This window comes from Botrytis cinerea, chromosome 15 (genome assembly GCF_000143535.2).
Source record: "Botrytis cinerea B05.10 chromosome 15, complete sequence".
Classification (NCBI taxonomy): domain Eukaryota; kingdom Fungi; phylum Ascomycota; class Leotiomycetes; order Helotiales; family Sclerotiniaceae; genus Botrytis; species Botrytis cinerea.
The window spans coordinates 869,719-885,600 of NC_037324.1; the positions used below are offsets into that span (position 1 = coordinate 869,719).

Sequence of the window (15,882 nt, forward strand, 5' to 3'; positions counted from 1 at the left end):
ATACCTGTACGTACGTGTAGTCTTGATTTGATACTACTCCCACTCCCACTCCCACTCCCACTCCCACCAGATCTACGACGAACAGTTCCCGCACCCAGGTAGTGAAAGTCTGCGAGGGGCACATACCTTTTACCTTTCCTTCGGTCCTACGTAGCTTTCTCTAATCAAGTGCGGGAAAAAGTGTAATCGATGTACCGGCAACACCTAGCTGTCATAGGTGTCATAGATGCAACAAGTTGCAAGAAGCGTAATATAAGGGCAACAAAGTGAATGAGAGCCAGCCAACGCGAATGATTGAATCCGCAGCCGCGGACCTTGTATCGTATCATAGCATCAAACAAATTACAAATTATTGGCCAATCTTGGACGGCCTGCTCCGATTCGCGCTGGATATCCCTTCTCCACCTCTGTCTGGAGATCACCCTCCTCATAAAAGCCTGCCTCCCTCTTAAACTGTGCTTGATCCTGCTCTTCGTCAGATCAAATACCCCAAAGCGTGTCTGTCTACCTCCTTCAGTCTTCGTGCAGTTGTTGTCGTGGCAAAATATCCAACCCTTTTGAAGCAATAGCTTTTTGGTACGTGGAATTCCTTTTTCATACCCCTCGCCCTCGTCTTATCTGGAACGCCCGCCCACTATTATGATGTCCAAACAAAAACCACACAGCCAGTAAGACTCCAATTATTACCAAAATAACTGGAGGTGGCAATTGATTCGATCCACAAACTTCAATCATTTACACACACAAAAAGATCTTCTACCAAGAGGATACAATTGTTTTGTTTTTCAAAACTAGATCAATCAATCCATTCTCGTACCGCAAGGAGGAAGCTACAGATTACGTATCTTCTGCGCTAAGTCAATCAAGTGCTGGACTTCACACACAAAAATTTACTCCGCACTGTCGTTGATAAATCTTGTTGAGAAAAGACAAGTTCTTTGTTTGGCAACCAAAAATCTTTCATATTTTGAGCTAATTTCCTCTTCGAGATATCAGAAAACATTACTTGCACGATCTCAAGACCGCTTCCACACTCCACACCTCAATCTAGTAAAGAAGGAAGAGCAGCGCTCTCGATATCAAAACAAAATCGATCATACAATCGCCGGCCGCCTTGCCTACGATGGGCATTGGAAGGGCGGAAGATTTTAACGACAGACAAACTGAGATTGATGCGAGGAACGAGCCTTACAATCAATATCAATATGAGGCTGAGGGAAATGATTCATGGGCTGGAGCACTCCCAGTGAAGCAGTGAGTACTGCCGCTTGCTGCAACCTCTTATTGAGCTTCACTAATCACAAATCAGGGGTTTATATGATCCTAGCTTGGAGAAGGATGCTTGTGGTGTTGGTTTTGCTTGGTGAGAACTGTGAATTCGCTCCTTGAGGGAACATATCTAATCTCAATACAGTAACATTAAAGGCAAACCCAGCCACAAAATCGTCAGCGATGGTAGGCCTCTTATATTTCAGTGCAAGTACACATTTGCTAACCTTGCCACTTCCAGCACGAAACCTTCTTTGTAATATGACCCATAGAGGTGCTGTGGGTTCAGATGCGAGAGATGGAGATGGAGCTGGTGTTATGACATCTATTCCTCACAAGTTCTTTATCAAAAATTTCGAGCGCGAGACAGATATCAAGCTTCCACCGTTAGGTCAATATGCTGTGGGAAATCTCTTCTTCAAACCAGACGAGGAAACTCTACAAGAATCAAAGAAACAATTGGAAGAGATCTCTGAATCTCTAGGATTAAGAGTACTAGGCTGGCGAGAACCTCCTAAAGATTCTACTCTCCTTGGTCCTGCTGCTGCATCTCGTGAGCCTATCATATTGCAGCCCTTCGTAGTGCTAGCATCTGCATATGGCCCAGGAAACTCACCGGAAATTACCGACCCTGAGCAATTTGATGAGAAACTTTTCGAAAGACAACTCTATGTACTCCGAAAGCGTGCAACCCATACAATTGGTTTACACAATTGGTTCTACTTGTGTTCCCTTTCTAACAAGAACATTGTTTACAAAGGTCAACTCGCCCCTATACAGGTTTATCAGTATTTCTATGATCTGGTGAACGCCGATTACGAAGCCCATTTTGCTCTTGTCCATTCACGTTTTTCTACAAATACTTTCCCCTCGTGGGATCGTGCTCAGCCATTACGATGGGCAGCTCACAATGGTATGGCACAAGTAAATTGCTTAAACTAGCCTTGATACTAACTGTAGACACAGGTGAAATCAATACCCTTCGCGGAAACAAGAACTGGATGCGTGCCCGAGAAGGTGTAATGCAATCTGACGTTTTTGGTGAAGAGCTTGAATCGCTGTACCCGATCGTCGAAGATGGAGGCTCTGACTCAGCTGCGTTCGATAACGTACTTGAGTTACTCACTATCAATGGAGTTCTTTCCCTGCCCGAAGCTGTTATGCTGATGGTCCCAGAGGCATGGCAAGACAATGCCGCCATGGACCCAGCGAAGGCTGCTTTCTACGAGTGGGCAGCTTGTCAAATGGAACCTTGGGATGGACCTGCTCTTTTCACATTCGCCGATGGTAGATACTGCGGTGCAAATCTTGACAGAAACGGTCTCCGACCATGTAGATACTATGTCATGGATGATGACCGAATCATTTGCGCTTCTGAAGTCGGTACTATTCAAGTGGACCCAGAACGTGTTGTCCTGAAGGGCCGTTTGCAACCAGGAAAGATGCTTCTCGTCGACACCGTCGCGGGGCGCATCATCGATGATGCAGAACTGAAGAACACTGTGGCTAAACGTCATGATTTCCGATCTTGGCTTCACAAGGAGCTTGTCAGCTTACCTAAAGTTCACGAAAAATTGATAACTCAAGGTACTGTTGACTTGGAACCAAAGCCTGATGCTTCTACCATCCAGGAGGACGCCCTTCTGAAAGCTTTTGGGTACACCTTTGAGCAGGTTTCTTTGGTCCTTGCACCAATGGCTTCTGACGAAAAGGAGGCCCTTGGTTCCATGGGTAACGATGCGCCTCTCGCATGTCTTGCCGATGCTCCTCGTTTATTGTACGAATATTTCCGTCAACTTTTTGCCCAAGTCACCAATCCCCCTATCGATCCCATTAGAGAAGCTATTGTCATGTCACTCGATTGTTACGTTGGCCCTCAAGGAAACTTGTTAGGCATGGAGTCATCACAGTGTGGTAGATTGCTACTTCCAACACCTATTCTCTCTATTCCCGAGTTCAATGCCCTCAAGAACATCAACAAGTTCTATCCAAAATGGACTTCCAAAGTTATTGACTTGACATTCCCAAGATCTGAAGGCGTTGAAGGATATCTTAAACATTTGGATTATATTTGTGACGAAGCAACTGCTGCCATCGATAACAAGGATTCAATAATTATCCTTTCCGATCGTGCAACATCCGCCGACCGAGTCTCAGTTTCAACCCTTCTCGCTTCCGGAATGGTCCATCACCATCTCGTCAACAACAAATGGAGATCCCATGTTGCGTTAGTTGTCGAAACCGCTGAAGCTCGTGAGGTTCACCATATGTGCGTGCTTGTCGGATATGGTGTAGATGCCGTCAACCCATATCTTGCAATGGAATGTATCATCAAGCTGAACCGTGAAGGTCTCATCAGGAAGAAACTCAGTGATGACCAACTCATCCGCAACTACAAGTATTCTGCTGATGGTGGTATCCTAAAGGTCATGAGTAAGATGGGTATTTCTACACTCGCGAGTTACAAAGGTGCTCAAATCTTTGAAGCTCTTGGTGTTGATGATTCTGTGGTTGATCGATGCTTCAGGGGTACTGCTACAAGAATTAAGGGCATTACTTTTGAACAAATTGCCGAAGATGCTTTCAGATTCCACGAGAAGGGCTTCCCATCACGATACACTGTTACCATCCCAGGTCTTGTTGAATCTGGCGAGTATCATTGGCGTGATGGTGGTGAACCTCATATCAATGACCCTACCTCTATTGCCAACATCCAAGATGCCGTTAGAACCAAGAATGATAAGTCATACGAGGCTTACTCACTTTCCGAATACGAACAGATCAAATCTTGTACATTGCGAGGTCTCCTCGACTTCAACTTTGAGGAGAGCAATCCAGTACCAATTGATCAAGTCGAACCATGGACGGAGATTGTCAGAAGATTCTGTACTGGTGCCATGTCATACGGATCCATTTCCATGGAATCTCATTCCACTCTTGCTGTTGCGATGAATCGTCTCGGCGGCAAATCCAACACAGGTGAAGGTGGTGAAGACCCAGAACGTTCCGAGGTCATGTCAAATGGTGATACCATGAGATCAGCTATCAAACAAGTTGCATCTGGAAGATTCGGTGTTACTTCTAATTACCTTGCTGATTCAGACGAGCTTCAAATCAAGATGGCTCAAGGTGCCAAACCTGGAGAGGGTGGTGAGCTTCCTGGTCACAAGGTGTCACAATCCATTGCCAGAACTCGTCATTCCACACCTGGTGTTGGTCTTATCTCGCCACCTCCTCATCACGATATCTACTCTATTGAAGATTTGAAACAATTGATCTACGATCTCAAGTGTGCCAACCCTCGCTCCCGAGTATCTGTCAAGCTTGTATCTGAGACTGGTGTGGGTATCGTCGCTTCTGGTGTTGCCAAGGCAAAGGCTGATCACATCTTGATCTCTGGACACGATGGTGGAACTGGTGCTTCTCGATGGACTGGTATCAAATATGCCGGTTTGCCATGGGAACTTGGTCTTGCTGAGACCCATCAAACTCTAGTCTTGAACGATCTCCGTGGTCGTGTTGTTGTTCAAACTGATGGCCAACTTCGAACTGGTCGTGATGTTGCAATTGCATGTCTGCTTGGTGCAGAAGAATGGGGCTTTGCTACCACCCCTCTTATTGCCATGGGATGTATTATGATGAGAAAATGTCACCTGTATGAAAACTCCATCACTTCCTCTATTTGTTGAACATCTGCTAATTAATATCAAGGAACACCTGTCCAGTTGGTATCGCCACCCAAGATCCAGAACTTAGAAAGAAGTTCCAGGGTACTCCAGAGCATGTTATCAACTTCTTTTACTACATTGCAAACGAGCTGAGAGCCATTATGGCCAAACTTGGTTTCAGAACCATCAATGAGATGGTCGGGCATGCTGAATGTTTAAGAGTACGAGATGATCTCCGCACTAAGAAGACTAGCAACATCGATCTATCTCTCATCCTTACTCCTGCCCACAAGCTCAGACCTGGAGTTGCTACCTTCAACGTTCGCAAACAAGATCACAGACTTTACGTCCGCCTTGACAACAAGTTGATCTCTGAAGCTGAGTTGACTCTCGATAAGGGTCTTCCTTCACGCATTGAGTGTGACATTGTCAACACCGACCGTGCTATGGGTACTTCCCTGTCATACCAAATCTCGAAGAGATATGGTGAGGATGGATTGCCCATGGACACTGTCCACGTCAATATCAAGGGATCCGCCGGTCAATCCTTCGGTGCATTCCTTGCTCCTGGTGTTACCCTAGAGCTTGAAGGTGACGCAAACGATTACGTAGGAAAGGGTCTTTCGGGTGGTCGCTTGATCGTTTACCCACCTCGTTCTGCCGTCTTCAAGGCCGAAGAAAACGTTATTGTCGGTAACGTCTGTCTCTATGGTGCAACTAGCGGAACCGTCTTCTTCCGTGGTGTTGCCGCTGAGAGATTCGCTGTCCGAAACTCTGGAGCCACAGCAGTTGTCGAGGGTGTCGGTGATCACGGTTGCGAGTACATGACTGGTGGTCGTGTTCTCATCTTGGGATCTACTGGACGCAACTTTGCTGCCGGTATGTCTGGTGGCATTGCATACATTCTCGACATCCAGCAAGATTTCATGTCCAAGTTGAACACGGAGATGGTTGAAGCTTCAGGTATTGATGATCCAGCTGAGATTGCATTCGTTCGAAGCTTGATCGAAGATCACCATCACTACACTGGATCGGAGCTCGCTGCCCGCATTCTCCTTGACTTCAACAGAGCACTACGTCGATTCGTCAAGGTTTTGCCTGTTGACTACAAGCGCGTCCTTCAGGAAGAAGCTGTCAAGGCTGCTGCTGCCAAGAAGGCAAGATTTGCTCTCCCATTCCTCCCAGGAAACCCAGTTCGTGAACAACACGAGAAGAACCAAAAGGAGAACAAGAAGCCATCTGATCTCCAGGATATTGAGGAGACTATTGGTGATTCCGCCGTTGAAAAGAAGAGATCCTTAGTCTTGGATAAAACCAAGGGTTTCATGAAGTATCAGCGTAGATCCGAAAAGTATCGCTCAGCCAAGACAAGAACTCGCGACTGGGCTGAGCTTTCCAAGCGTCTCGATGAAGATGAGCTCAAATATCAAGCTGCCCGTTGTATGGACTGTGGTGTTCCATTCTGTCAATCCGATTCGGGTTGCCCAATCTCCAACATCATTCCTAAATGGAACGAGTTGGTATTCCGTAAGTTCCGCCCCACTCTCCGCCCCTCCGCCCCTCCTTCCACTCTCTGCTGCCCCTCCCCTCCTCCATCGCCCCTTCCATTTTTGTCGCACCTCCCTTCCCCTTTCAGCCCCGCCCCGCCTTCTTTTCCCCCTTTGAAACCTTAAATTTAATGTTCAACCTCTTTTTAGAAAACCAATGGCGAGATGCTCTTAACAGATTGTTATTAACCAACAACTTCCCTGAATTCACTGGTCGTGTCTGCCCTGCTCCTTGCGAAGGTGCATGCGTGCTTGGTATCAATGAAGATCCAGTTGGAATCAAATCAATCGAATGTGCCATCATTGATCGCGGATTCGATATGGGATGGATGATTCCACAGGAACCAAAGGTTCGCACTGGCAAGACTGTTGCCATCATTGGTTCTGGACCAGCTGGGCTTGCTTGCGCTGATCAACTCAACAAAGCTGGCCACAAAGTCACTGTCTATGAACGCGCTGACCGTGCTGGAGGTCTGCTCATGTATGGTATCCCGAACATGAAGCTTGACAAGAAAATTGTCAAGCGTCGTACAGATTTCATGGCCGCCGAGGGAATCACATTCAAGACTAACGTCGCAGTTGGCCAAGACGTTCAACTTATGGATCTCAAGGCTGAAAATGATGCAGTAGTGATCGCTACTGGAGCCACTGTTGCCCGTGATCTTCCAATCAAGAACCGAAGCCTTGAGGGTATTCACTTCGCCATGCAATTCTTGCACCGCAACACCAAGTCTCTCCTTGACTCAGAGCTCGCTGACGACGAATATATCTCCGCTAAGGGCAAGCATGTCGTTGTCATCGGTGGTGGTGATACTGGAAACGATTGCATTGGTACTTCCGTCCGACACGGTGCCAAGTCAGTCACCAACTTTGAGCTTTTACCTCAACCACCAAATCAGCGTGCCCGTGATAACCCATGGCCTCAATGGCCACGTGTCTACCGTGTAGACTATGGTCACACCGAGGTAAAGCAACACATGGGCAAAGATCCTCGTGAATATTGTGTCATGTCCGAAGAGTTTGTTGATGATGGAACTGGAAAGGTCAAGGGTATTAATACTATCCGCGTCGAATGGACCAAATCTTCGACTGGTGGTTGGGACATGAAGAAGATTGAAGGATCTCAGCAATTCTTCCCGGCTGATCTTGTCCTTTTGTCTATGGGTTTCCTCGGTCCCGAGGATCGAGTTCTCGGCGATAACATTGAGAAGGATGGCCGCAAGAACGTCAAGACCGCTCCTGGCAAGTACTCTACAAATGTTGAGGGTATCTTCGCTGCAGGAGATTGTCGCCGCGGACAATCTCTCATTGTTTGGTAAGTCATAAATCACATTGCAATTTTATCGTAATACATGTTTCTAACAGAATTTAGGGGTATCAACGAAGGTAGACAATGTGCTAGAGAGTGTGATCGCTTCCTGGAGGGATCTACCTCTTTGCCTGTTACTGGTGGAATTGTTAAGAGTAGTGCATCTGAGATTCTAGCTCGTGGCCCTCATCGCGAGATCTTAGGACGTGCTGAGCGCGCTCCTATCCAAGTTGTCGCAGCTGCAACATAAAACACGACATACCCACACAAAATTACTTCCATTCAACAAATTTACAACGACGCTTGCAATGTAGCGGTATGAATATTTACATTTTCTAGAATGAACATATCAAAAGCATATTTCTGGCATTACTGGGAGAACGAAATGGATAACGACACGATTCGGGATTCAGAAACAATGGTCGGATTACTTTATATGCATTGTTCATGGAAGGAAAAAGGGGAGGCAGGCGGGGTTCATCAATTGTGCAATATGGCTTCATGATGGTTATGCTTTTTACGATACCAGCGAGTGCGAATACTTCTTTGGAGGGTTGATGACGATTGACGCGTGCGAGGGAGTTGGAATGGTTTGAATTGCCTTTCACTTACTGTTATTTGTACACAAACAATGTATTTTTTTGCGAGTGAGCGAGAAGAGTCAGTAAAGAAAGAAATTCAAAGTTTATATCAAATACTATTCGATTTTGCATTATGATTGGCGACATGGCACTTTGAGTAGACATGTATACATAGATATTCCAATATATCTGTGAATCCATCCTGGTGGGAGTCTTATATTGACCATTTGGATCCTTGTCTCATGCTATCACTCTGTAGGTATCCCATCATCCCATCTAATCAATTGGTAAGATCTTACAATGTCATTGGTAGATGCAAAATTTACTTCTTTTCCATATACATATTAACCGACCAACCGGAAGACAACCAGTGGATAGATCGATCCATTGACATCCTAGCTCCCATGATACAATGCATTATGCCTGCACAAAGTACTTGGTCGGTATGCCCACTATGCATGGATGGTCGTGAAAATCCAAGACGTGCCGGTGCAATCACATCGGTCCTTGGATGCACGTGGGTGGATGGGTTGGTGTGTGGCATGGGATTGACAAGCTTTTATAGTTGATGTATGCAGTATGTAGTGTGTACCTATGATTTAGACATGTGCTGGGTTGGATTTTGAGGTGAATGTTTGAGTGTGGATGGGATAATTGGGTTTTGTGATTGTTCGAGTGCGGATTGGAGATTCATGTCTGTGACTGTTCGGGTGCGAGTTTGACATTCATGTTCTTTGAATGTTCTAATTCAGGTGGGAGATTCGAATTCTCTGAATGTAATGTTCGGATTCAGATGTGACATGTAAATGCTTAATTACGAAGAAGTCTAGCATCATCCATATAGAGCTAGATTCACAATTTACACAACTACGATGTATTGATGAGACTTCCAACATCTTTCTAGTTTGTACTTTATATAGGTAATACTGTAATTCAATTTAATGGGGTTTTTTGGGTGACAGATTTTTATCTCGTGGTATATCTTACTTCGTCTGAATTTCCATGTTATCATCGTCTTCTGAATGTTTTAGCATTGGTTAATATTTGATTTCGTCACCGAATAAGGTTTCATTAAGCTCCAACCTCCTTATAGCTTTCACAAGCTTCAGCACAAAACAAATCTTTCCAACTTCCAATTCCACTCTTACCATTCATTCAACCAACAACAACACTTACAATAAAATAAATTCGGTTCACCGTCACCATGCGTTTTGGTCAGACATTGAAGAAGTCAATCTATCCGCCGTGGAAGGACCAATACATCGATTATGCGAAGCTTAAACACCTCTTACGAGAAGATTCAGCATCGGAGGGTGACGACAGGCCGTGGACCGCAGATGATGAAACTAAATTCTGCGAGGAGATCCTAAATGTCCAATTGGAAAAGATCGCATCTTTTCAAGAATCTACATTCAAAAAATTGGAACAGCGTGCTAATACGACTGGAGAGAAACTCAAAGAGCTCGCGCCAGAAGACGGGAAATCGAAAGACGATCTTCTTACCTCCAAATTCAAGAAGATTGAGGAGGAGCTCGATGCGATCATCAATGATACAAAGGAATTGAAGAAATACAGCAGCATTAATTATACCGCCTTCTTGAAGATTGTCAAGAAACATGATCGCAAGAGGGGCAACAACTATAAGATTAGGCCGATGGTACAAATGAGTTTGCAGAAGAGGCCTTTCAATTCGGAACAGGGCTATTCAGCATTGCTCAACCAGTTGTCGATGATGTACTTTGTCGTTCGCCAACAGCTGGACGATAATACGGATCCTGCAGTAACTTCGTCCTCTGATGTTCAATCGCAACCACAAACACCAGAGAAGTACACTGCGTACAAATGTAAGTAGGTTAGATCATCTCACGAGTTCGTATACTAATAAACCTCTTTGTAGTTTGGGTTCACTCCGATAATCTTCTGGAAGTCAAGACCTATATCCTTCGTCGACTTCCCGCTGTGGTATATAGCGAACCGTCCTCGAAAAGCCCCGAGCCTCAAGCCGACCCGACTCTCAATTCTCTCTATTTCGATAGCCCGGATTTCACGCTCTACGACCAAAAGAGGGAAAAGAAGGAAAATGCTACATCACTGCGGATAAGATGGTATGGCCAACTGAAGGACAACCCAGAGCTTCACTTTGAACAGAAGATTGTACATGAGAATGGCACCAGCGAAGAAAAGAAGCTTTTGATAAAGGAAAAGTATATCGACTCCTTTATCAAAGGCGAATACAAAATGGAGAAGAGTATACAAAAGATGGAACGACAAGGGCTGCCAGAAACAAGAATCGAGGCCTTCAAAAAAACTGTGAACGATATTCAATCACTGATCAAGGAGAACGGCTTACAACCGATCTTGCGAGCCAATTACACTCGAACTGCCTTTCAAAAGCCATTGGACGACAAAGTTAGGATATCTATTGATACTCAGTTGGCATTCATCCGTGAAGACTGTATAGACGAGGACCGTCCTTGCAGAGATCCCAAGAGCTGGCACCGACGCGACATTGATAGTAGTGCCATGTCATACCCATTCAGCAACATAAACCAAGGAGAGATATCGAGATTCCCATATTCGGTGTTGGAAATCAAAGTTAAGGATGATGCAACCAAGAAGCAGCCTCAATGGGTACAGGATTTGATGGGTTCGCATCTTGTGTACGCAGCGCCAGGCTTCTCTAAATTCCTTCAAGGTGCTGTATCCCTCTTCGAAGATAACGTCAACGATTATCCTTCATGGCATGGAAACTTAACGGATGATATTCGCAAAGACCCACAAGCGGCATGGGAAGAAGATCAATCTCGAAAAGCAAAGCAGGCCGAGAACGATCTTGTAATCGGTAGCTTCATTGGAACTTCTCAAAAAGCAAGCGCAAGTTTTAAACCTGCTGTGAGCTCGCCGGTAGGCAAGTCATATATGGAGGAGAGAATGATTGCTGAGGAGAGAGCTGGTAGAAGATCCAATTTGGATGGTCCTACCGCTTCTGGAGATGCTGGCAATGACGAAGACGAAACTGGAGGCTCAAGTAACCAAGGTGGATATGGCACCCTGGCATCTGTATTTCCATCTTTCTCCCTCTCGCGTTATGCCCAATCGCGCCGATCGAAAAGTTTTCAATTGCCTCCTGGTGTTACTAAACCTACTCAATTCATCAAGGATTCAGGTCCATTACAAGTTGAACCTAAAGTTTGGCTGGCCAATGAACGTACATTTTTGAAATGGCAACACATATGCATATTATTGGGGTCTCTTGCTGTTAGTTTATACACCGCTGCAGGAGAGGATGAAATTGCAGAAGCTATGGGTATTGCATATATTGTTATTGCCATCTTTGCTGGAAGTTGGGGCTACTGGATGCATTACACGCGGCGACAGATGATTGTTGACAGAAGCGGAAAAGATTTCGATAATTTGATTGGACCAATGATTGTCAGCGCTGCCCTTATGGTTTCCTTATTGCTCAATTTCTTCTTCAAGGTAAGCTTCCGCAACAGATTATCAAGTGGAAGGTGATAGCTAACTAATATGCGTGTAGTATAAACAAGCTATGGCAAAGTACCGAGAAGATGGACTTGATTCAGCCAACATGATGTTGGCTAATCAAACGGCAGAGGAATTCAAGATCGATTTGTAAATAAATGTATGGTTGAGGGGTAGTGGATCCTTTCGCTGTATGTTCCGAGCGAGCTTGAGCTTCTAGCACTGCATATGTATACCAAGTTGTTTGCTCAATTGTACAGTAGATATTTTTAAAGATGTAGTAATACCCCAATTTATAACTTGGCATCATGAACTGACACGACTGAAATGTACTCCGCAAGGGGAGCAATGAAGAAGGCACCTACTCGGTGATTTCCATGAATGCATCTAGATCAACTCCCCAAGCATGAATACGTGCTTTCCCGTGAAATAGCCGGGTGATAACCGAAGAGATAGGGATGATAGGGATGTAATAACAAGGCTACAGTGGATATTTGAGACTCGGCCATCTCTTTTTTGCAACATCATTTGTCCAACTTTTGTCTGGACAATGTTAACCACTTCGAACATATTGGTTTCCCCAGAGATCAGTATGATGAAGTGTGGCCTCGAGGAACTGCCGCATCGGTTTGTATGGTTGTCTGTATGAAGACCCAAAATATTCCATCATACTTGACTTTTTATTATTACTCGTTCATCTGTCATTCAGCCTTGCTGCCTTTGAGGAATTCGTTACACCAGACCTGGATTGGAGTGAGCTTGTGAATTCATGAATGAGAGATTTAATCAATCACTGATTACGATTAAAAAGAACTCGATTGCGAATGAATGTGAGGCGATTAGAGAAATTGGAAATTGAGACTGGAAATTTGATAATTCGACAAGGAAACAACAGTGAGAGGCAACAGTGAGGCATTGAGAGATAGGTCGACAATGGTTGGCGTTAAGGACAAGATAGTCGGTTTGCTGAAGGGCAAGAAGAAGAGTGAGGAGGAATCAGAGTTAGAGCCAGAAATTGAGGAGGAATTTGAACAGAGACCGAGGAGAGAGCGCAGAAAACATCGGAGAAGTAGGAGAAATCGAGAGAAACACTCAAGGGATGGAGAGGACGAGGGTGATGGATATGGTTCGATTTCTTCCCGCAAACATCGAAATCGAGACAATAGAGATCGCGAAGATGATGAAAATCCTCGCAGACATCATTCGGTCAATTTGAGTGCCTCGACTTCTCGTTCACCACATACAGATTATCGACGTCGCGCAGATGATGAATCTCATTCGAATAGATTAAACAATCCTACCTCTCTTTCGCCTCACCATGCAAGACCTAGTACAGGCAAATCTTCAAAATATGCAGAGGAGGGTGTAAGAGCGCCCAAGGTTAACTCATTGATGGAATGGCCACCTGTTGACTTATCAAACGACGCCGAATTGTCACAAGGAAAAGCGATGCAATTGATTGCTAATGGAGTTCCCGTTTTTAAAGGAACAATGGAATCGATCGCACATGCTTCCGACGAATACTTTGCGCTATATGCGACTTGTAATGGGAATGGAGGGGCTGGAAGTGATCGCGCGGAGATTTTTAGTAGGGCATTTATGGCCGATTCCATGCGGTTACAAGCGCCTGGTGAGGCAAATCGGCCATGGGAGTCTCTTGAGCAGCCTAGTATGGCTTTCTATTATGGCACGTTGAGAGGTACTATTACGTTGAATCACTGGTGCAGTGTAAATGGTAATCCACATGCCCCAATCGAGCTTCGCGATTCAGGTGTCCAAACGCTGAGGGATGTGGATTTGCAAATCATATTGGATCGCTTGATATACTTGGAAGCTGGGATTGATGATGAGAGTGAAGATATGTTATATAAGAGTTTATACAAAGTATTACTCAAGGATCTCGACAAATCCTTCATTGCCAAAAAGGGGATGGAGAAACAGATTGCGGATCTGATAATTGCGTTGTCAAGACGTGAATGGATTGATTTCAGTCAACCTAAAAATCATGTTGTGGCTAAGTTCTTTGCTGATGGGGCATATTCTGATCATGGAAGATATCGAGCGTTTTTTCACCAGTTACTATTGAGCATGGAGTTGGAATTGAGAATCCAGTCAAAACACCATTCGGAGGAAGCAAAAGAGAGGTTGTTGGCGCAATTACCACCGTGGATCTCTTGGGACCTAGCTGTTGCGAAGAAGTGGAGAGAGTGCATGACTATTGAAAAGTATAAAACTGGTGATGAATTTCAACAGAGTAGGTTTTCACATTTTCTTGGATTCTTTACGATAGGAGGCTGATTTCAATACAGTTAAATTCAGACTTCTAAAGAAGAGATCGCAAGTTAAAGCTTTGCGCAAATTCGCAAGAGCTATGAAGTGGCCCAATTTAGCGATGGTGGATGAAGCTCTAAAAGAGCTAGATCCAGATGCTTCACCTCTTGAAGATCGTTCTGCAGATGCTATGTCGTTTTGCACCGGCCTAATTCTACCCGGACCCACGCAACCGTGGCTTCTTATGAACACTTTGATCGACTGTGATGAAGATGGAGGTGTTGACCTTGGGGGTCTTACGCATATGTATCCGAACTCCGGCTTTCAATACAGAGGTAGTACGTTCTGGGCATCAACTTCTATTGTTGGTAAAGTTCTTGCTCCCACCTGTCAAGAGATTGCAGGTTGGGTTGGCCCAGCTCTCGCTTCCACGGATATCGAACGCACTCAAGTGTTGCGGATTCGTCAACGTGTGACTCCTCAAGTTATTACCAAGACCGACGTCCTAAGCATGCGAGTTCGATCTGATCCTCTTGGTCCCCCTGACCCTGGCGATCCAGTCTATCCCGTCAGTGAATTTGTGTTACCCAAGCTAGACTTGGTCTCACCACCTATAGATAACATTCGCATTGAAAAATTAGCATTCGAAGTAGCAAAACCAAATCAGCAGCTCGACGGCGGATCTCCAAAGAGAAGTAGTGAAATAGGAAAGAGACCGCCTACTTATGATGCCTGTGTGGTTTTTGCTAGAAAAGGCCAATCGCATTGGTTGAGATTAGCTCATGATGTTTCATTCATCACCGCATATCCTTGTTCCAATGGTCCTCATCCTCTTTTCTTCGATTATGTGTATAAGATTGCGCGCATGAATCAATTGCTCGATATACATAATTGGGCAGGTGTTGGCGGGGATAATTTAAACGAGGATCTACAGTTAGGATGGGCGCCGGAACCCGAGGAACTTGGGGTTCAGGGGAGTTGGGAAGAAGGTTACGATTGGAAGGGAGCAAAGTGGAGCTTTAAGGAACTTATGGAGGGGGTGGATAAGGATACGGTATTGGTGATCGAGGCTTGGGGCGTGGAGGATAATGAATGTATGGCGAGAGCGTGGTGTAGTCATTGGGGATTGAATGCGGTGGTGGCGGTGGTGGGGAAGTCGTGTTTGAGTTGTGCGGTTAGGGAGGCGTATGCGGCGGCGATTAATGTGGTTATTTTTGTGGGGAGGGAGTGAGGGGAAGGGAAGGTATGAGGGAAGGTGATTGGGAGAATCTTGGGGGGGAGTTGTATTATACTTTGGGAGTTTCAATGGTGTTAACGGGAGGGGGGGGGCTTCTACTGTGCTTTAAAAGCATCAACTGGGTGGGATAGAGTTGGGTGGAGTAGGAGAATATACCAGGGTTCTTTATTATTTAGCGGGATTTAGAGGTCTAGGAGCGGTTGGGATAGAGGATAAGTGCCATGATTCGTTATGGGATGATATGGTGATATGATCGGACATCCTTCATACTACGATAGTCAGTTAGTCAATTAGTCAGTTAGTCAATTAATGAATGGAATTGCGAAACTATCAGATTTCTTGTAGGGAATTTTCATTGGGGCTAAGTTGTAGGTGGGAAGTGGTATGGGGGGTTTTTGGATCTCGATGTTTGGGGAGGTAAATGAGGGAGGTAGACGAGGTGTTCTAATGTATGCGGAGAGAAATTTAAGGGGCTTGCCTGCTCTTTCTCTTCCGCCAAAAGATGAAAATTTGAAGA

At 45.1% G+C, this 15,882-nt stretch overlaps 3 protein-coding genes across 5 annotated transcripts; all 3 read left to right on the forward strand.

The window, feature by feature from the left end:
• The first annotated feature begins 296 nt into the window (after nt 1–296).
• Nucleotides 297–8,574, forward strand: Bcglt1. 3 transcript variants are annotated; one of them, XM_024697486.1, is made up of 9 exons: nt 297–576; nt 990–1,254; nt 1,310–1,363; nt 1,415–1,455; nt 1,511–2,182; nt 2,236–4,924; nt 4,981–6,464; nt 6,635–7,799; nt 7,857–8,574. In XM_024697486.1, exons 2-9 carry the CDS (start codon nt 1,124–1,126, stop codon nt 8,041–8,043), a joined length of 6,423 nt encoding a protein of 2,140 aa, XP_024553301.1. In that variant the 5' UTR covers nt 297–576; nt 990–1,123; the 3' UTR covers nt 8,044–8,574. The 3 variants fall into 3 exon arrangements, with proteins under 3 accessions (XP_024553301.1, XP_024553302.1, XP_024553303.1); XM_024697485.1 differs by having other exon boundaries at nt 997–1,254; XM_024697487.1 differs by lacking the exon at nt 297–576 and having other exon boundaries at nt 642–1,254.
• A 719-nt stretch (nt 8,575–9,293) lies between these two features.
• Nucleotides 9,294–12,166, forward strand: BCIN_15g02470 (hypothetical protein). The gene is made up of 3 exons (XM_001547384.2): nt 9,294–10,218; nt 10,272–11,854; nt 11,913–12,166. The coding sequence occupies exons 1-3, from the start codon at nt 9,579–9,581 to the stop codon at nt 12,009–12,011; spliced, it is 2,322 nt and encodes a 773-aa protein (XP_001547434.1). The 5' UTR covers nt 9,294–9,578; the 3' UTR covers nt 12,012–12,166.
• Nucleotides 12,167–12,360: 194 nt separating this feature from the next.
• Nucleotides 12,361–15,698, forward strand: BCIN_15g02480 (hypothetical protein). The gene is made up of 2 exons (XM_001547385.2): nt 12,361–14,111; nt 14,167–15,698. The coding sequence occupies exons 1-2, from the start codon at nt 12,791–12,793 to the stop codon at nt 15,357–15,359; spliced, it is 2,514 nt and encodes an 837-aa protein (XP_001547435.2). The 5' UTR covers nt 12,361–12,790; the 3' UTR covers nt 15,360–15,698.
• The last annotated feature ends 184 nt before the right edge of the window (nt 15,699–15,882 follow it).